The sequence below is a fragment of the Penicillium taxi genome (assembly GCF_028828555.1).
Source record: "Penicillium taxi strain IBT 34144 chromosome Unknown utg000003l_segment0_segment0, whole genome shotgun sequence".
Classification (NCBI taxonomy): Eukaryota; Fungi; Ascomycota; class Eurotiomycetes; order Eurotiales; family Aspergillaceae; genus Penicillium; species Penicillium taxi.
This window is the reverse complement of record NW_026643205.1, coordinates 3,657,379-3,676,655: the sequence shown is the minus strand read 5'-3', so window position 1 is coordinate 3,676,655 and position 19,277 is coordinate 3,657,379. Positions and strand designations below refer to the sequence as shown.

At 43.7% G+C, this 19,277-nt stretch overlaps 9 protein-coding genes across 9 annotated transcripts; 7 read left to right on the top strand and 2 right to left on the bottom strand.

Annotated features, from left to right (window-relative positions):
- Positions 1-1,100: 1,100 nt before the first annotated feature.
- On the top strand, positions 1,101-1,709 carry N7495_004799 (uncharacterized protein; the record flags this gene model as incomplete). Its single annotated transcript, XM_057207450.1, has 3 exons — positions 1,101-1,191; positions 1,320-1,568; positions 1,609-1,709. The coding sequence occupies 3 exons, from the start codon at positions 1,101-1,103 to the stop codon at positions 1,707-1,709; spliced, it is 441 nt and encodes a 146-aa protein (XP_057065130.1).
- A 208-nt stretch (positions 1,710-1,917) lies between these two features.
- On the bottom strand, positions 1,918-3,123 carry N7495_004798 (uncharacterized protein; the record flags this gene model as incomplete). Its single annotated transcript, XM_057207449.1, has 1 exon — positions 1,918-3,123. The coding sequence occupies one exon, from the start codon at positions 3,121-3,123 to the stop codon at positions 1,918-1,920; it is 1,206 nt and encodes a 401-aa protein (XP_057065129.1).
- Positions 3,124-4,433: 1,310 nt separating this feature from the next.
- N7495_004797 (uncharacterized protein) lies at positions 4,434-5,072 on the top strand (the record flags this gene model as incomplete). Its single annotated transcript, XM_057207448.1, has 1 exon — positions 4,434-5,072. The coding sequence occupies one exon, from the start codon at positions 4,434-4,436 to the stop codon at positions 5,070-5,072; it is 639 nt and encodes a 212-aa protein (XP_057065128.1).
- Positions 5,073-5,760: 688 nt separating this feature from the next.
- On the top strand, positions 5,761-7,912 carry N7495_004796 (nucleotide pyrophosphatase/phosphodiesterase family protein; the record flags this gene model as incomplete). The annotated part of the gene is made up of 3 exons (XM_057207447.1): positions 5,761-6,180; positions 6,240-7,485; positions 7,539-7,912. The coding sequence occupies 3 exons, from the start codon at positions 5,761-5,763 to the stop codon at positions 7,910-7,912; spliced, it is 2,040 nt and encodes a 679-aa protein (XP_057065127.1).
- A 1,767-nt stretch (positions 7,913-9,679) lies between these two features.
- N7495_004795 (uncharacterized protein) lies at positions 9,680-10,183 on the top strand (the record flags this gene model as incomplete). The annotated part of the gene is made up of 1 exon (XM_057207446.1): positions 9,680-10,183. One exon carries the CDS (start codon positions 9,680-9,682, stop codon positions 10,181-10,183), a length of 504 nt encoding a protein of 167 aa, XP_057065126.1.
- Positions 10,184-13,026: 2,843 nt separating this feature from the next.
- N7495_004794 (CVNH domain-containing protein) lies at positions 13,027-13,398 on the bottom strand (the record flags this gene model as incomplete). The annotated part of the gene is made up of 2 exons (XM_057207445.1): positions 13,027-13,217; positions 13,263-13,398. The coding sequence occupies 2 exons, from the start codon at positions 13,396-13,398 to the stop codon at positions 13,027-13,029; spliced, it is 327 nt and encodes a 108-aa protein (XP_057065125.1).
- Positions 13,399-14,981: 1,583 nt separating this feature from the next.
- On the top strand, positions 14,982-15,823 carry N7495_004793 (uncharacterized protein; the record flags this gene model as incomplete). The annotated part of the gene is given in 2 exon segments (XM_057207444.1): positions 14,982-15,346; positions 15,361-15,823. Coding segments are annotated over 2 exon segments (828 nt in total), but the record flags the coding sequence as incomplete, so codon positions are not given.
- Positions 15,824-15,856: 33 nt separating this feature from the next.
- N7495_004792 (uncharacterized protein) lies at positions 15,857-16,213 on the top strand (the record flags this gene model as incomplete). Its single annotated transcript, XM_057207443.1, is given in 3 exon segments — positions 15,857-15,892; positions 15,923-16,056; positions 16,075-16,213. The coding sequence occupies 3 exon segments, from the start codon at positions 15,857-15,859 to the stop codon at positions 16,211-16,213; spliced, it is 309 nt and encodes a 102-aa protein (XP_057065123.1).
- A 1,142-nt stretch (positions 16,214-17,355) lies between these two features.
- Positions 17,356-19,032, top strand: N7495_004791 (BCS1 and AAA domain-containing protein; the record flags this gene model as incomplete). Its single annotated transcript, XM_057207442.1, has 1 exon — positions 17,356-19,032. The coding sequence occupies one exon, from the start codon at positions 17,356-17,358 to the stop codon at positions 19,030-19,032; it is 1,677 nt and encodes a 558-aa protein (XP_057065122.1).
- Between the last annotated feature and the right edge of the window lie 245 nt (positions 19,033-19,277).

Below are 19,277 nucleotides of genomic sequence, written 5' to 3'. Positions count from 1 at the left end.
GATATATATGTGAGATGGATGGCCTTGCAGAACCACTAGAGGAACCTGAGTTGCCCCCAGCAACCATAATTCGACGTAATCAGACATATTCCTGGTATCATAGGAAAGAGCATAGTACTATACAATGCCCCAATCAAGTTGGATAGCTAGTTTTTTCATGTTTTTGTGTTTATACATGAGATTGAAAATGGAAGTTTTGCTTATTTATGTTAGGGCAATCTGAACGGGCGGAACCGCTGACCTTTCCTGAGTCCAGTTGTGAGGGATATCAGGCTTTGATAACTATATACATGCTGAAAATAGATGTAAGTTATGTCGAGACAAACCTCTGATAGCCTAATTTGTTGAAAACATCAGAGGGCTCATAGTTACAGCGCAGATGTTGATACCAAAGCTCTTAGAGAAATCGATGTGAATGGGTCTAAGCGTACTGTGAGGCCGGATTCCGGCCTCACATTACCATGAGGTTCTTAGTGCCATTAATTTACTGGCTCGCCAAAGAGCTAGATACGTCACAGTGAGAATATCTAATACCTAATTACAAGCATTTACAACAGTTAAATGTCGTTTTGGCCCCAACGACCTCACCATTCGATAGGAAACGTTATAGGATAACTGATTATCCAACTATTTTAATCCATGCCTGTGATCTGTAACCTGTGATACCTAATGTTGAAGTTATAATCGTTTTGTATGAAGACATTACCGATCATGAATATATTCATTTGATCCTCGGCCTTAGATTGGCGCTAGCCGCAATGGGTAATATTATCGGAGTCCGAGTCCATGTACTTATTTCTTCGATATGCGCACTATCAAAAAAAGGGCTGATTAAAGGACTTATATTTTGAATATTAGTAACTATGAATTGATGATATCTTAAGAGAACCTCCAAGAAGCAGCGAAAATAATTAGACTGGGCAAGTGAAAGATGACTATTCTACTGGGCTCCACATGGCACTTATCGTAGTCGCCTTGGTGATAAGTATGTTTCTACTTTCGCTTGATATGATGAAGACAGATTGACCTTGGATATTGAGAAAAAAGATCTTAATATTACTCCAGGCAATTATCGAGACTGCTATCACACGCATTACGAAATGTTCACCGGTATCATTGGCAAATCTTATGGATTGCGTCCGTCATCGGTAGCCCTCATAGACGGTGCTTTCAGTGGCGGTGGCTCATTGTGTTAGTGCTTCTATACTAACCTGTCGATTGGTGGTATATCAGCCCCTGATTATTTTGTTCTTTTTCAAGAGCTCAGTTTCGGCTAAGTAAGACTGTTCATACTCCCATCTACCGATAAGATCTTGCAGGTGGACCTTCTCGGCGTCTTCATGGTAATAAGTGGGATTATTTGCTTCGTCATCGCCTTACACTTGGTGGCCAAACCACCATATGGAGCTCCTTTGTTGTCATTGGTCTCCTGGGTGGATTTGAGTTGATATTTGTGGTCTTTGGAGCACCACTCGAACAAGAGGCAAGTGCTCCGACGAAAGAAAATCAGCCAAATCAGAAGGCACTGCCTATGCTCTTGCCTTTTCCTGTGGTATCCGTGACACAACGTACGAACTGGCCTACTTGCTCAGACATAGGACTAAGAAGTTGTGATTACGACTTTCACCGGAATCGTCATCATCGCGGCCGTTGCAGATGCTTTGATTGCTGCCCAGGTTAGTGATGAGATTTGCCAACATAATTTATAGAAATAACTTTTTACGGGTGTCTTTCTAGGTGGTTAGACTCGATATCTGTGGAATTAGATGTGATTTTGGTAAAGTTACGCCATGAGAGGCCTATAGAAGTGTATACAGATTTAGATTCATAGAGCCTAGATGAAGAATATATATGAAGAACAAGCTGTAAAATGGTTAAATAAACTACAACTCAACTTAAATGTGCTTATATACTTTTTTATTCTGGTCGTTGTCTTAATTTATCATGTTCTCGCCAATTCGTAATCAAATCATTTCTAGTCGTTTGAACTTCTTTCAAAAGGTACGCCACTAGTTGATCATGTACGGTTTTTGGCAGCCCTGCAGATCGTACATCGGAATCTGCATCCAGCTCCATTGGGTATAGGGTAAAGCTTTGCCTGATACGGACTGATAGTGTATTGACCAATCTCTGCAGGTGTCCTAGCTCCTCAAGTATCACTTGAGCTTGAATACTCTTTGACAAGGCAAGGCTATCGACGGTATGGTCTCCAATCGTGACAGATTGAAATACAACCTTCTCTGGATGAGTAGTTTGCTTATTGGAATGGTCTCTACTGCCAGAATGCTGAGAAAAGTATGCGCTAATCATTGCTCTAGACCAGACAACGAGCCGAGAGCAGATACTTGCTATGATGAGCTGATTCTGAGAGCGAAGTGCGCATCCACACTGTAGCATACGACAAACTGATTTACCGACACTCTTGATGTCTTTGAGGACGGAGCCCGACATGCGTGGTGCTTCAAGACTACAGGCATCCTGACTTCCGCTATGTCTTTGGTGATTTGTGCGAGATAGGCAGCTATATTGGCGGATGTGGAGTAGGCGGAGGTTTTCAGTCGCAGTGATAACACAAGGAGGTCGAGATTCAGCCAAACAAGAAGATTTCGTAGGGCCAGGGGCTGTTGGTGTATGAAAAATTGGAGGGTGAGGTTTGGGGTAGAGAGACGAGATAGATTGAGTGGTGTGGTCATCGCTGGTAGAGAAAGAATCGGGAAATGCAGACCAATCCAATGGCGGCTCGTCAGAATTCGCACAATCAAGGGCAAAGTCCGTGCAGAATTCAGAGCTTTTGTTGACCCGAGACGCATTATTAATATGGGTAGACGGGGTTTGAACCAAAGAACTTAGTATATCAGAGCTGAAATCAATTCCGCCTTCGAAATCAACAGCCTCAAGTGATGAATCTACGAATAGGCCCTTATTTGAAGCCGACTCCATGGTGTGAGGCAGAGAGTCCGCAGGTGCCACACATGATTGGGATAGCATCAATTGCCAGTCATGGCTATTGTTGGAAAGCGGAACTGGAATGGACCCTGGATCCTTGCAAGTCAACATCTCAAAAGGATCTAAATTTTCCCGGGAAGCATGATCAGAATCGAGGGCGGTACTCGTGAGCTGCATGACTTGCCTTAGCTGCCGAAATTGACGCGGTTTTATTATTTCATCGGGTAGAGTATTTGAAGTAGTGCGGGCGAGGTCGATGGCGGGGATATGTGCAGGGGTAAATGTGAGTATACAGGCGGCGGGGTGGCAGGGTCGACCCTACCACCCTACCACTATGTCTTCCGTGATGATTACGCCGAATAAATGCGCAGTCAAAAGTGGATATCTAAAAGAGGAGAAACGGACAAAGGTCCTCGAGATCTTCCGTGATAATTACGCACCGAAGAAATGCGCAGTCAAAAGTGGATATTCAAAGAGGAGCTAAGAAAGGAGAAACGGACAAAGGCCTTCAAGATCTTCCGTGATCATTACATGGTACAGTTAGGGATTACATACGGAAATAAAAGCCGAGTGGAAGGCAGATAGGCTCTGCAAAATTAGGAATGGAGGATCAAAGCATAGATTGTTAAATAGTAGCACAAGTTGAAGTTCCAGATAAGTCATCTGCCACAGCTGGTTCTGACCATATCTGATTCAGAAAGTACATTGTGTCCTCCGTAATCTGTACCTGTGAATTTCAATCAAAACGGAACAAAGGAATAATAACACATAGAGTCTAGATCGGTACATCTGACTTCACGTGCTCTATCAAATTTAGACATCTCATTCCCTAAAATTCCCATCAACCAGTAAGTTTAACCAATCTGATCGACCTGATACGCCTGACTTGATTACCTGGGCATCTTCATAAAGCAGAAACTTTCCAAACTCTCACATATATTAAATAATAATTTTCTCACATTCCTCCTGGAGATGAACAGAAAATATGAAGCTAAGCTGGTAGGCTTGTTGGTGAAAAGAATATGTGTAGCTGCTGACATGATCGTCGAATCATAGATAGCTGCTTTTTGCTTCTACCTGCATAGTATATCGGTTTAACTATACATCATTTACTCGATAAATCAACAGCAGAAGATATGGAACCTACTCAAACTCAGTCACCGCAAATATCGACTGCGATACCACCTTCCAAATCTTCAAAATTACAAAAGCTCAAGGACTCATGTGACAAGTGCTCCTCTTCCAAAGTGCGCTGTACAAAAGAAAAGCCCTCGTGCGTACGGTGCAAGAAGCTTGGACATAAATGTTTTTATAGCCTTGCACGAAGGGTTGGACGACCATACCGATCATCAGAACCTTCATCGGCTGAAAAGAATAGTGAAGAATCTGAACCATCACATTCTACTTTAGCAAAAAGGACGATACGTTTTATAGATGAGGGAAATAGACTGTTTTCCCAGTCTAATACATTGCCAGGCCATGTCGATATGGGTTCTAACAGCTCTATTGCCAATCTTAGAACCGATCAGAATGCTGAATGCGACAGAGCACAGCATCAAGAAAACAATATGACTGGACACTATGTCGACCAAGATTGTCTATTGGCCGTCATGGACCTGTTCTCTGAGCTAGAGGTTCCGACTGAGCGGATTAGACACTTATCTTCAATAGATGCCAGTCAACTTAATTTGACGGCACAAACGATCACCGCGGTGTTTCGTCGCTTATCTACCATTTTGATATGTCCTTGCTCTGAGCGCACTGAAATTGGCATGTTGATATCTGCCATCTGTATGACTATCATCGATATACATGCTATGACACTTGCTAAATCCGCTTTTAACAACCCTTCGCCAACGCACCCGACAGTTATTCGGGATGATCATGGGGCCATTGCCCAGGAGTCACCGGAAAATGAAGCCACAGCCATGCGAGTACTAAGAGAGCTTTCTAAGGTGGCCAAGCTAGTTTTGCAATTCACAGAGCGATATTGTGGAGACGACAGGGGTCCACAAGTCCATCTCGAAGGCAATGGTATGCCATTGGAAATTTTGCCAACTTTGGCTAGTCTTATTCGTGAGAGGTTACATAAAATTACCAGTGATGCAACATACTGGCTGCGATAGGATATGAGTAATGAGTTTGTTCCCATTTCTCCTGATAGTTCCACTTCCATACTGGCCAACCTTGGAAATCGAGAAATCTAGACTCGCAGGTTCTGTTATTTATATAGATCCGATGTCAGCCAGATTTGTATTATGTTAGTTTACAGCGTTTGCAGTAGTTCGGTTCCCCCGTTCAATATCGCAAGAGTATACGTACTACTTAGGTAGGTCCTGTTTAGGAGCAGACTAGCCTGAGCATTGAAGCATCTCAACAGCTCAGGGGTGACTGTCACTGACTGATTCATGTCACTTTAACCGTCTAGATTTACAAATTATCGTTCTGACCTAGGGTTTTTAATGAAGCGATTAGTTCCTGTTGGGATATCGGACAAACGACACCTCGGTACTGACAGTTCCATCCGCTGAAAACTTAGTATTAGCTATGATACTATTATACAGTTTATACAGTAATACAAAGAGTGTCCGTGGAACCTTGAAACTTTGGAAGATCATTATATAGAGGCTATTTAAGAAATGAGATGATGGATGTTAAAAGTACGTACTAGTGCTGATGCGCGGCTGTCGCCCAATTGCTGCATACACTAGGTAGTCTTGGATAAGGAGTTAGTGGCGGATCAACGTTCGACCGCCAATCTCCCTCGCGCGTATGTGTTTTGTACTCCTCAATTAAATGTCTGGTTAACACGCTATGATACGTCCTGAGAGCCCCTCACTCCTCTCACCAGCCAACTATGATGGCGATGCCGCTTCACTGCGGTCGCCATCCGAGCTAGACTCCGACTCCGAAGACGACGAGTTCCTTCGCCAACCCCGCAGCACCCTAGAACTCTCCAAACACGATCGCGCCGTACTCGACGATGAAGATGAGTTAGAGAAGCTGTTGACCCGACGGGGCTCAGGAATACGCAGGATGTTCAGTCCGAACGGGAATAGTGTGCGGATTGGCAAGAAGGAACGCCGACGGTCACGGAGGGAAGCTCGGCTATCGCGTCGGGAGAGAGTCAGTGAGGAAGGCGAGCTGATGTATGAGATGGAAGAAGGATTGGGAGATCATGAGTCTATTGGTGGATCGGAGCTCGATTTGGACGAGGATTTCATCTATGAGCCGGTATTGTCACCTTCTATCCCTTCTTTTCTCGCTGCATACTAATGCCTTCCTTTTTCTAGCAATCCAGATTATCATGGTGTAGATACCTGTTTGTTGTGACTCTGATTCTCGTCCTATTTCTCATCCTTCTCCTTGGTGCATACAAAGCATCCGGCAACTATCGAGCGTTGCGACTAAAACACGCACCCTTGCTGTCCAATGGCACAGCACTCTTTGCGCCTACGACTCTCCTCATTTCACTGGATGGCTTTCGAGCGGACTTTCTCGATCGCGGTCTGACCCCATCATTGAATTCGCTGGTGGCTAACGGCATCTCACCACAATATATGAACCCAAGTTTTCCTAGCGTAACCTTCCCGAACCACTTCACTCTAGTCACAGGGCTATATCCTGAAAGTCATGGGGTGGTGGGCAATACATTTTGGGACCCAGAGCTCGATGAGGAGTTTTCTATCCAACTGATCACACCAAAGTGGTGGAAGGCCGAGCCTTTGTGGGTGACGGCAGAGAAACAGGGAGTGAAAAGTGGCATTCACATGTGGCCCGGTTCTGAGGTGCGTTTTGAGGATAAAGATCGGCATTATGTGGATAAGTATAATGGCACGGAGGTCTTAAACCGCAAGGTCGATCGCGTTCTCGAACTGCTCGATAGACCCGGCCTAGAAGATGGCTCGACAGAACGTCCACAGTTCATCGCCGCCTATGTCCCGAATGTAGATAGGGACGGCCACAACTTTGGACCGAACAGTACCGAAATCGAACAGACAATCTTACAAGCAGATGAGATGATTGGAGGCATTATAGCTGGCCTTCAAAGCCGGAACCTCACCGACGTGGTGAACCTTGTCGTTCTGTCGGATCACGGAATGGTCACCACGTCGAACGAACGTCTTGTGCAGCTGGATGATATAATTGATCTCAGTCTTGTAGCTCATCTTGACGGATGGCCTTCCCGTGGCATTCGGCCAAAGCGGCCCGAGGATCTGGCGACATTGCAAGCACAGTTGGAGAAAGTGGCGTCAGAGTACGCTCACGCGATTGAAATTTATACTCTGGATACCATGCCAGAGCGCTACCATTTCACTCAAAACGACCGCATTGCACCGTTATGGGTCATCCCCAAGGCAGGATGGGCGATCGTTGAAAGACCCGAGTTTGATAAACAGAAAGCTTTGGAAACGGGTGAGATCTATCACCCGAGAGGTATCCACGGATATGACCACGAGCACCCACTGATGCGCGCTATCTTCATTGCTCGTGGACCATCATTCCCACATACCCCTAACAGTCGGCTGGAGAATTTCCGTAAGTAGACTCAGAACTGTATATACCGCGTCTAATACTAACCCAATCGACAGAGAACATCGAGGTGTACAACATCCTCTGTGATTCATTAGGAATCACCCCACTTCCAAACAACGGCACTCTCCGTCTACCACTCAAGCCAGTTGGCCTCCACTCAGATAGCAATGCACCAGTATTGGAAATACCATCAGATCCACCGACTCCCACTCCCTCAACAGTGGAAGTCCCAGAGCCAACAAGTCCAGCCTCCGATGCACCAGAACAGCCAGCAGACCCTAGCAGCGAAGATCAACCAGCCACGGATCCTAGTGAGGGTGAGAAAGCCCATTCGACCTGGTGGAGCACTCTCTGGAATAAGGTGGACGAGTGGAAGGAGTGGGCAGGCGAAGTGTTCTCGGCGGAGAAGGACAATCACCCGGCACAGTAGGCTGTTGGTTTGCGTTTTGCGGTTTAATACATTTTGAGAGCCTGAGATACCCTTGTCTATAATGAATATTGAATAATATAGCTCGCCAGAGCTTGATACGTCCATTATACTGACTCTTTTATCCCTGAACCCAAACTAGATACAACCTTTCAATCTCGAGGTCGGAACATCCATGAATGGCCGTCGATATTCCGAGGTCCCGAGGTCAACCTACAGTTTTCTCATACCCAGACTCTTGCAGAACATGGATGGATGGCCCTGGATACCTAAAATTCTTCCGAGGTTGCTTTAAACACCTGCACTTCCACTTTTGGAGGCATCAAGTTCAATCCTTCAAGACTGCCCCGAGCTCACATATCAGGTATGTGCTGGTCATAAATATTGTATATTTCCACTACCCATAAACTGAAAGCGAACTAAGCCCTGGGGCAGATCATGCCTGAACAGATGTGGTATAAAATAAGGTAGGCGCTCGAGAGGCGGGTACAAGGATCATCTTTCTTTTAAAAAACCAGATAGAGATTCGTGATACGCTTGGACAACGTCCACACCCAACCAATAATGTCTCCGATTGAGCTCGTTGGGTGAAGTCGCCGTACCACTCTATCCGAATCCCTTCCCTCTGAAAAGCGGAAAGGGGGATGAATTGTACCGAAGAAGGTCAATAAGCCAGGACTTTGATTCTAGGGTAGATTCAAGTGCTCAGCTCAATTAGATGCTGAACTGTTGACGTAAAGTTCTATTTGATGAATTAGCATATCAATCGTCACCTGGGCAGCTTTTTACCCCTCGAATAAACTATCCACTCGTAATTTGAATACTTACCAGTTTACTTTCACCATGTTGCATTCCAGTTTCACGGGCATCTGAGCCAGGTGATGCTGTTTATCAGACTGCATAAAACTTGGTCGAGGACTTAAAAGCTGCTCCCTAGTTTCTAGGGCACTTTATTGAATATACCAAGTGAGACTTAGCAGCATGAGCACTGAGGCAAAGGTAAAGGAAATTTTTCCACTTTGATCTGAAGCTAGACTGTTTCATATGAGAACAGCATCAAAGCTAGTGATATTTTGAGGAAAATAAAGTTCAATGTATCGGTTGGTGGCACTTTCAATATTGCCTAGCATCTTGCTGAAGCCCAGTGAATATTGTATTGGAATATTCTCCAACCACAACTGCTTTCCCACTAGATCAAAACGATTATTTTATGATTTGAAGGAGAAATAAAAAGAAAAAGTGGGCGGAACATATTATTCAGTGGCAAACCGGCGCTACTGAGCGAGAGATGCCCTGAAAACCACGCTAGTAATGGAGCTAGTACATAATAGGTCAATGGTAGCATAAAGTCACGTGAGAGAATCGAGACCGCGAGATTATAGAGACGATCAGATGTACAAGGTCTAGGTAAGCGATTTGCTCAGGTAGTTTGTACGTAGAATTAAAGAATTCGTCTTGAGCCGTTAAGCTGAAACTTGCGGGTGAAATTCGTATTCATGACATTGATATTTGGATCACCGGAATAGAGACACAAATCCATGGATATCGATCAGAGGATCATGAGACTAGATGACAGAATTTTTCATAACCTTGGAAATGCATATTGCAGCTATAGCGGTAGCTTACAAGTAGATAGGCTAAATAAATTCGCTGGATTCCTTCGTAGTTGACTTGGAAGCTATCTCTCAAGCTCCCTCAAGCTGAAATTTGATAGAAACCCAGTTGTTCCATTTTCAACTTTGACTACCTTAAAACAAGACTTGTGAGACAATGGGCTTCGGAATTTGGAGTGACAGCAAGCCATCTCCAGGAAAGCTTTTCCGAGAAGGATATTGGAATTGGACCATACTCGCAATCTTACGGATTGCTTTCGCCCAGAACGATGTCTGCTTTCAAAATTCGACTCTTTTAGACTGCCGAGGTGCAAGTATTACAGTGCCATACTGTCTGCAATGCACCGATTGTTTCCTCAGATGTGGAGGTCCCAATGTTCACGTCCCATGGTGTTATCCATGTGAGGACGAATGTGTTACCCCACCCACCAATACCAACCCACAGTTCTTAGGAGAGGACGGAAAACCATTTGTTGTGAACATATCGGAACTGAATGGCCTTGAAGCTGAATCTGAGGGAAGGGAGGTGGATTGGGCTGGAAATGTGAAATGGAATTACGTTCCAAAGATCACGGAGTCTCTAGAGGCAGCGCTGTGCTGGGGCTTTAAAGATAGTTTTTTTGGAAATATGACGTATCAATGCGTGATAATTCAAAGATGATAAATAAAGCGAGCGAATCTAATATCGCGAAGAGTGGTGTGGCAATAGGTGTCTGATACATGTATGTATTCTAGTGCTACAAAGTCAATTCCATTGTTAACTTCTTATCTCAGACCCATCTTTCGCTCTGTTTCATCCCTATTTACTCTTGAAATATCTAATAAATGCCTTGACAGTTCTAAAAGGAGCTAAAGCGAGAAAAGCTGCGCTTTTAATCCCTGGTCTCATATAATCCCTAATCCATTCTGTTGGAACGAATATCAGCTGACATACCAAGATCATGTGATCTTGGCATGGCAGCTACTATATCTTCTTTCATCTGAGCATTTTAGAATGACACTTCACTTTTACCCAATATGCATACACCTATTATATACGTACAGAAACGATATCAATAGCTGTCTGCTTCGGTAATAACCTAGTCAACCGACACATTCTTAGCAAAGCCCAAAGATATCACTAACATTGTAGCTGCGACTCCATAGAGCAACTTAATATCGGTTGACCCATTGACGAGTTGATTTAAAGCGGGTATTCGCCTTGCAATTCTAGACCATTCAGTCTGATGCGGATACTATGGTCATGCTCTAGATCGCCGATAATGCCAAGCATAAAGCGACGAGGCGGCTGACTTCTTCACACTGGAACAAAGCTTTCATTCTTTAGTATCTCCTACGATCAAAAGATGAGCCAGTAAAATATTGAACACAAACAGCAGCCTACTTTGTCTGGCTATTATATACCCTTTAGCTAGCTACCCTACCAAAACTTGTTAGCCTTGATTTCTGTTGCAGCCTAGATGCAGGAGCCTAAGAAGCTATTACAAATCAAGCAGTTGTTGCAATTACACTGCTTGGTACTTTTAATTTTGATTACTTGTTAAATAATCTTGTATGATAATCCTTTTTACAACCGATTCTTTCATCGCCGTAATTTGGGAAGGTCTAGATCGAAGGCGGCGAACCAATGGGAGAACTGCGGACCTCGAGATTGAGAGAATATAGCGCTAGTCTGTAAATGGATTAGCGGCTCCGTACTAGAGGTCCCTTCTCTGTTTGTTCTACCTAGATGTAGAACTCCGACCATCATGAGTGGTTCGCCTCACCGATTCAGCTACAGTATTTGGTTGCGTACTTAAAGGCTCTACCTAAAATTCTTGCGCATGCGCATGAGCATTGAGCATCGTAACGGCTTCAATAAGATCTAGTCATCTAACCTCGAATTCATAAAATTGCCCAATCCATCCATCCTATACTTCTTTTCAGTTCCAGTGCCTCTATTTTGCCACTTTATGAGTCTTTGTTTCTGAGTAAGTAGAAAGCTTTCCATATAAAGTAAAACTACCATGGTATACTCTGGTAAATTCAACCGTGTTTCATGATTTTGGTAATTGGGCCACTCAACCAAGCTTATACTAACTCCCATACTACTGAGATTTTCTAAGGGCAGGCATCTCCTCTCCTAAGCTTTAAGAATGCCCACGTAAAATCAGCAAATAGATCAGCTGATGCAGCCAGTCAAAAAATATGGCTATAGCAATACTCGCCTACCTCTTAACTTGAATTCAAATCAAATCGATGATGAAAATAAGTCACTTATAGATATCTAGATAGTTAGTTGATGTCAGTGTATCGTCATGACCTTGGAATTTTGATGACGGTAGCATACCTAGGTATAAACCGACCACATTTCATTCCCAGGTTTGTAATTTTCCACAGGCAATCAATTCTTTCCCAGTGTTCAATATGCCTGAATCTTTTCAAAAGAGCCCCCCTCGAGAACTCTCAAATCATCAATTTTTTGAGGCAGCAACTACCTGCATCCACAAGAAACTTTTATCTCAGAAGCGAAGCCAAAACACTCAATACAAGTCGTTCAACATATTATTTAACTTGCTTACAATTGCGCAAGTGATAATAGGGGCTGCTATCACTGCCCTCGGTCCATTAGATGGCCAGCATATGCTGGCAATAACAATTCTTGGGGCCCTCAATACCTCTATTGCTGGGCTATTAGCTCTTCTCAAAGGGAGAGGACTTCCGCAACGACTGAGGAGAAATATTTCTGAGATGACAAAAGTACTTGATTACATTGATGAACAGAAAATCCTATTACTATATGGCGATGGGAAGCTTTCTAAGGATGCAATTGACACTTTGATTGAAGATGTGGTGAGACGATACACTACTGCCAAGGAGATAATTGAAATAAACCAGCCAGATACATATTCGGAGGGGAGGTTATCCCAAACATCCACATCTGCCACTTCCAGTGATATCTTCAAATGAAAGCAGCGTGAAGAAGATGAAGAAATGTGCATACCTAAGTAAATGAAGATAGTGTGGCTATAAATTAATATGAAGAGCGCATTTGAATTAATCCCTAGATACCACTTGAAAATTATATATCATCCTCCAGGATCATTCAATGGTTTTATACAGCTCACCCCCTCATTTTCAATATTTGAAGGTATAATAGACTTAAAGAGTTAAAATCGCATATAAATCCATTTCTCTATGGACTTCGCTTCAATATCATACGAGATTTAGACAACTCAAAGTTTCCCAGGTGTTATAGCTTTGGTGCTTATGGTAATTACAATACTATTTATATGAATCATTGAGACCAAATTTTACGAGAGTCAATATTCCAATTAGAGAGAAAGAAAAAATAATCAAGTCATAATAAACTAACACTTCAAATTTTAGTAATGAAAACTTCAAACACTTTTAGAAGCTTTTTTCGCTTCTGGAATTTTTTAACCAAAAAAGTAGGCGTGCCATAATCTAGAAAGGAATTAGGGCCGGGGCGGTACTTGCTATTATATTGATTACTTACCGAGCTCAGGAGAACCTCAGATGACCATCTCTGTTCTCAATTCTCTCCGCCAGATTCACATCACCCTTGAGGTAATGCCATGAATCATCCCTCAAGTCAGCTCGCAAAATTGGGACGTTACTAACACCCTCAATTTTGAATGAAACATTGGTGGCGTCCCTGGTAAACTCCCGCCCACCCCATTTAAATTTTCCTGCTACAACGTTAATGATAACAAATCAAATTGTAAAACATCACAAACCTCTCTCATCTCCGAGGCAGTCGTCCAGTCGCAGTGTGCTTGTTTCCCAATGGTGGCTACGTGGGTCCAGACACTCCCCCACAAGATAAGTGTCTTGGTTGCCTTTCTCGATACGTAGGTTATGGGTATCGTTCATTTTGCTCAGATTTCAATCAGAAATGTTAACTTGATTGGATATTTGTTGTACTTGCGAATTCAGTGACCGATGGGGTCATATTTATATCTAGCACATGGGCATGGTTAGTCTACCTATGACTGCGCCCTAATATACAAAATTTGTTCTAGGCCAGGCGATAAACTATGATCATGAATGATGATTCATTCTACTCATCATATTCGGAGATAATAGCTCTAGAGATAAGTCTGCATCTGATACAATAGCATCAAGACATAACATTTCCTATAATTTGATGATGATGAACCTTCCAAGGTTGATTTGGGTAGACCGAACTTGGCTACAACTTTCCGGCCATTCATTCATGTGGCAAAAATTATCCCACCCAAGGATACAAAATACTTATAGTCTGCTTAATCAATGCTAATCCCTTTGGAGATGATGAAAACAGCCAGCAGAGGATATAGAAACAAGGTTCACTACCTACCCGGCAACCAGGCTACTCCCGAAGTTATCCACGGTTCGAGATTGCCACATCTTTTGGTTATGTTAAGCTTTAATGCATGAGATATGCCAAGATTCATACTGAAACCAATTTGATAGTGAATAACTTTCCCGGTTCGGCACAAATGCGGGTGTTAAGTCTTTTTTTTTTAGTTTAGGGCCAGTCACCGAACCTTAGAATGTAGTACAGCCTCATCACCTTCGTATCTGAAAGCTACATGGGCAAAATATCCATAGATATAACAAGGCATAGGATCTTCTAATCGCTGCAGTGATAGCACAACTGTTTGTACAGCTTCAAACCAAAATGCCTACTACCTAAAATATAAAGGCTTTATAATTCTTCCAACTGCAATTATAAGTAGTCCGACTGATGCCTATTTTCCACTAGGTCCATCATAATAGCATCATTTAATTTTGAGACCACGGGTTGGGCTAATTGCCTGTTAGACTCCCAACCTAGGTGCAAATAAGTAGCTGTTCTCGCCCGTTTGTTTTGAACCATGGCATCTCCAAGTCTATTCTTTGGAGCACTGAAAAATAGCTGTCACCACTATTTCTAAACCTTCTTTCATTGAAACGACCTGACAGACATATAAATGGTCTTGGCAAAATAGAATTCTAACTTTTGTCTCTTGTAGGAGGCAGCACAGCATGTCTATTCAGTCGACAGTCGAGCAGCACAATTGCATGCAGAATAGATAATCTGAGTTCCAGGGAATTGCGCTGGGCCAAGAGACACGTTCCGGTGTCCAGAATTGAGAAGACGACTCTTAATCCGACTCCTGTCTATCCAACTACGGGCGACCTTATGAGCGTAATAAGGGTAGACCTCATAACTGAAAGAGAGTCTGGGCAGCCTTTTTAGTATTACAGAGCCTAGGTCTGGCGACTGGAGTGAAAAGATCTGGAATCATATGCCATAGGTCCATCAAGATCATTTGACATGAGATGAAATGACTTGACAATGTAGTGAAGAAATTGGTACGTGTGGTAAGCTATTGCGATACGTATGCCCAGGTTCATATTGTCGTATGATGATCTGTGACCCATCATAGTTCACTATTCATCATTTTACTTACTTCTCAACTTATCGAAAGCAATTTACCAACAATTCTTACGACGACATGAAGATGGCGCCTTTATGTACCATTATCCCTAAATATGTCTTGGAGGGCATAATTGAAAAAGGGACTGTACCACAGCACATCATAAATCGCTGCCAATCAACCATCGATCAAACAAAGCAACTGCATGATGCTCGTGGAAGTCATGGGCAGAGTGTTGTAGCAGCGCAGCAACGAACCTCCCAAGGTATTGTTCCACCTTACATTCTTGAATCAATTGCTCGTGATGCTGCCACAGATCAACAACGCGAAGCGGCCCGTCATACACTTGCACAAACTGAACATCGAGTAGTGGCAGGGCATGTACGTCACCTCAAGCGTACCGTCTATGATGCGCAGTTTTCAAAAAAAGCCCTCCTCCCTATGACAAGCCTCTGATTGTGGAAGGTGGTGAGCTTCTCTCTGAGGTGGTGGATCCAACCAAAAATGCCAATGAATGCTACATTGGGCTTGGCAAGACCTACGACTTCTATTTTAAATTTTTTCAGCGATGTTCAATTGACGATAAGGGTATGGAGCTCGATGGCTTCGTGCATGCTGGGGACCTTTATAACGCCTACTGGGACGGTAGTAGGCTGGTTTTTGGCGACGGAGATGACGTCATATTTAATGGCTTCACAGATGAGCTTGATGTCATTGACCATGAGCTTAGCCATGGTGTGGTGCAGTATACAAGCCCATTTGACTATGAATTCCAGAGTGGTGCTCTCAATGAGTCTCTTGCTGATGCTTTTGGCATTATGGTCAAACAATGGGGCCAAGACACTCCTCAGACTGCTAAACAATCCGATTGGCTTATTAGAGAGGGAATATAGGCCAAAGGTGTCAAAGGGAGGGCGCTTCGAGATATGAAATCCCCTAGAACAGCTTATAATGATCCTAATGTAGGGGAGGATCTTCAGCCCGAGCACTAGAAGGATTTCAAGAATCTACCTTATGCCGACGATTGTGGTGGCGTTCATATTAACTCTAGCATTCCAAATCACGCTTTCTACCTTGCTGCTACTTTGATTGGAGGATATGCATGGGAAGGTGCTGGTCCTATTTAGTACCGCGCTATAACTAGCGGTAAGCTTCGAAAAAATGCTGGCTTCAAGCACTTCGCTGATGCTACAATTGAGAATGCTGGTGATCATGTGGATAAGATCAAGGAAGCTTGGAAGTTGGTTGGGTATCCATTTTCTACGAAGAGAGATGAACTGTGAGGTATTTTGAAAGACCTGGATCACTGTGCTGAAAAGTCTTTATTGTGAAATTCTGTACCTAAGTAGCTTTATGTATCGTTTTTTCTATACCAGTGCCACCGCTTTTACAAAGGCGTTCAAGGTTAGGCGTAATGTGTAGAGGAATTAAATTGGAATTATCTGGATATTACAAGCATTTAATGTAACGGGCTGAAGTCTAATGATGGATTATATCCAGATCTTGTTGTGAGCATAAATTTGATGATCTTTTAGGCTAAAGCCACTATATGACTTGTAATGGGATAAATCAAACGAACTACAGAGGAATAGAGCTAATTACGCTGTCTAGATTTCACATGATACTCAGTGATCAAAAGTGGCGAGGGTGAACACTAAACTGGCATGGGTATCGTTATTTAAATAATCGATAACTGACTAAATTTATATTTCACCAATTTTGCTTTTGTTGATCTACTGGTACTCTCAAACGACTACAAAAAAACGATGTCCAAAAAGACCTTGGAAACAGATAGATCCATGGCAAGGAAAGTGCGCTCTATCTACTATCTATAATCATCGCAGTCGCGATGAATTATTTATTTTGGCATATATATATAACTAATTGTACATTATATATTATGAAATGTATGCGCTTACATCAACCAACACCAAGTGGTCCAGTGGAACTGGACTATCTTATCTTCCTTGGTCTAGTGGTCATGATTTCCGCTTGTCATTAACACCGATAAGCGCGGGAGACCGGGGTTCGATTCCCCGAGGGAGAGATTTCTTTTTAGTCTTTTTTTTTTTTTTTTTTTTTTTCATTAACCTTTCTGTTCTACTTTTTGTCTCAATAATAAGGTAAATTAGTTACTTCACCTACTGTAGATCATTAGTCTTCACTGACTCACCGCGTGAGTCAAGACAGGCAGGCGCAGCTACAGGGCTCTCGATTAGGCTTCCGCTTGATCCACATTGTGGAGAAAGATGCCTGCCAGCTGATGAGGCTGAAAACACCCCAACGCATAAAGATCTCGATTTCAACCTTCTTGTTTCGCTATTCTCAATTTCGATTCACTCCCCTACATATCTCTCTTCCCATTTCTCAATTTCTCTTTCCAACAAACTTTTTACTCTCCAATTTATTGGCTTGATAGCCAATCATGTCGGGAAATCAATCCTCCCCCGATACTATACTCCTGGAGACATTAGTCCCAGGGTATGCCTTCATCTCTCGCTTTTTAAACTCATACCTCAACATCGATTTATCAGCATATGTTCAAACTATTGTAATGCTGGCCGTCATCGGCGCTGCCATTCGCTATAGCATGACCTACGTATTCGACTTCATAAGCGAATACTTCATCTCAAAAGCTGAAATTCGCCTGGACGACGAAATATTCAGCTACCTCATGTATTGGTTTTCCAGACAACCACGTATGAACACAACCCGCTTTGTCGCAGGCGTCAAAATGAATTCATACAATAATGAGAGTGACGATGAGGACAATCAAGACGAAGATGAGAGCGACGAGCCCGGAAAGGGCACCTCTAAGTCCTTTGACGATTACTGGGCCAAAGTCGTCAGCCGGGACAAGTACAAGCCGCTGAGATTCACCCCATCGCAAGGCTCCCACTTCTTCTGGTACAAGGGCCACTTGCTCCGTGTGGAGCGGGTAGAACAGAACAACAATGCCCGAAGTTGGCTGCTGACCAACGAGCGGCTGTATCTCTCATGTCTGGGCCGCGATGCGACAATTCTCCGAACGCTCCTAGCCGAAGCGCAGCAGGCTTATGTGGAGCGCGACGGAAACCGCACTGTTATCTACCGTGGGCAGAGATACGGCGGCAGTATCGACTGGGCCCGTTGTATGGCTAGGGCTCCACGTCCTCTGTCCACTGTCGTTTTGGACAGTGCGCAGAAGAACGCTTTCATCGACGACATCAAGGAATATCTGCATCCACGCACGCGTCGCTGGTACTCTAACCGTGGAATCCCGTATCGTCGTGGCTACCTTCTTCATGGACCACCTGGAACTGGAAAGACGAGTCTTTGTTTTGCAGCTGCGGGCCTTTTGGGATTGAAGCTCTATCTGCTCAACCTTAACTCAAAGCAGCTGGATGAGGATGCCCTATCCTCTTTGTTCTCGGAACTCCCCCGTCGCTGCATCATTTTGCTGGAGGATATTGACACGGCTGGAATCACCCATCAGCGTGGCAAGCCCGTTGAGAAGGAGAAGAAGGACAGTGAGGAGAGTTCTGAGAATGGAGAAGACGTCGATGCTGTAGTCGTCCAGGACACAGATTCTCCTGCCACTGTCATTGAGGAGGACAAACAAACCGGAATCACATTATCAGGGCTATTGAACGTGATCGACGGTGTGGCAGCCAGCGAAGGCCGCATCCTCGTCATGACAACTAACCACCCGGAAAAGCTGGACCCAGCCCTTCTCCGTCCCGGTCGTGTCGACATGAGCGTTGTATTCGGATACACCAGTCGGGCAGCAACCGAGGAGCTCTTCCGGTCTATGTACATGACGATGGACGATGATTTCCCTCGTAAATCGAAGAAACCCGCCCAAGTCAAGTCTGCAGAGAAAGAAAAGAAAGAGCAAGAAATGAAAGCAGAGAGAAAGGAGCGCTTCGAGGCCCGGCAGTCTCAGGTTGCTTCTCTCGCCACTACGTTTGGCAATGCTGTTCCCAGTGGTGAGTTTACCGCTGCTGAGATTCAGGGCTACCTCCTCAACCACAAGGAGTCACCCGAGAAAGCTATTGAGGGTGTCCCAGCCTGGGTGAAGGGTTTACGGGAGAAAAAGAAGGCACTCGAGGAGAAGCCCTAGAGTATCATTCCACAAAATAAAATTTAACGACATGCATATTTACATGACTAGACATCGGACGAAGCACTATGAGACGCATTAGCCAAGACTTAAAGATAATCTTGGAGCTTTCTTAATATTAAATTCATTCTCAGTCTGTTGTCTTCATTCAAAATAGGCATATAACGAGCGTAAAGGGTATAATTCTGAATAAAAAGAAATTCGTGAACATAGAAACGTCCAACATTAATCGTCAGTCTTGAACA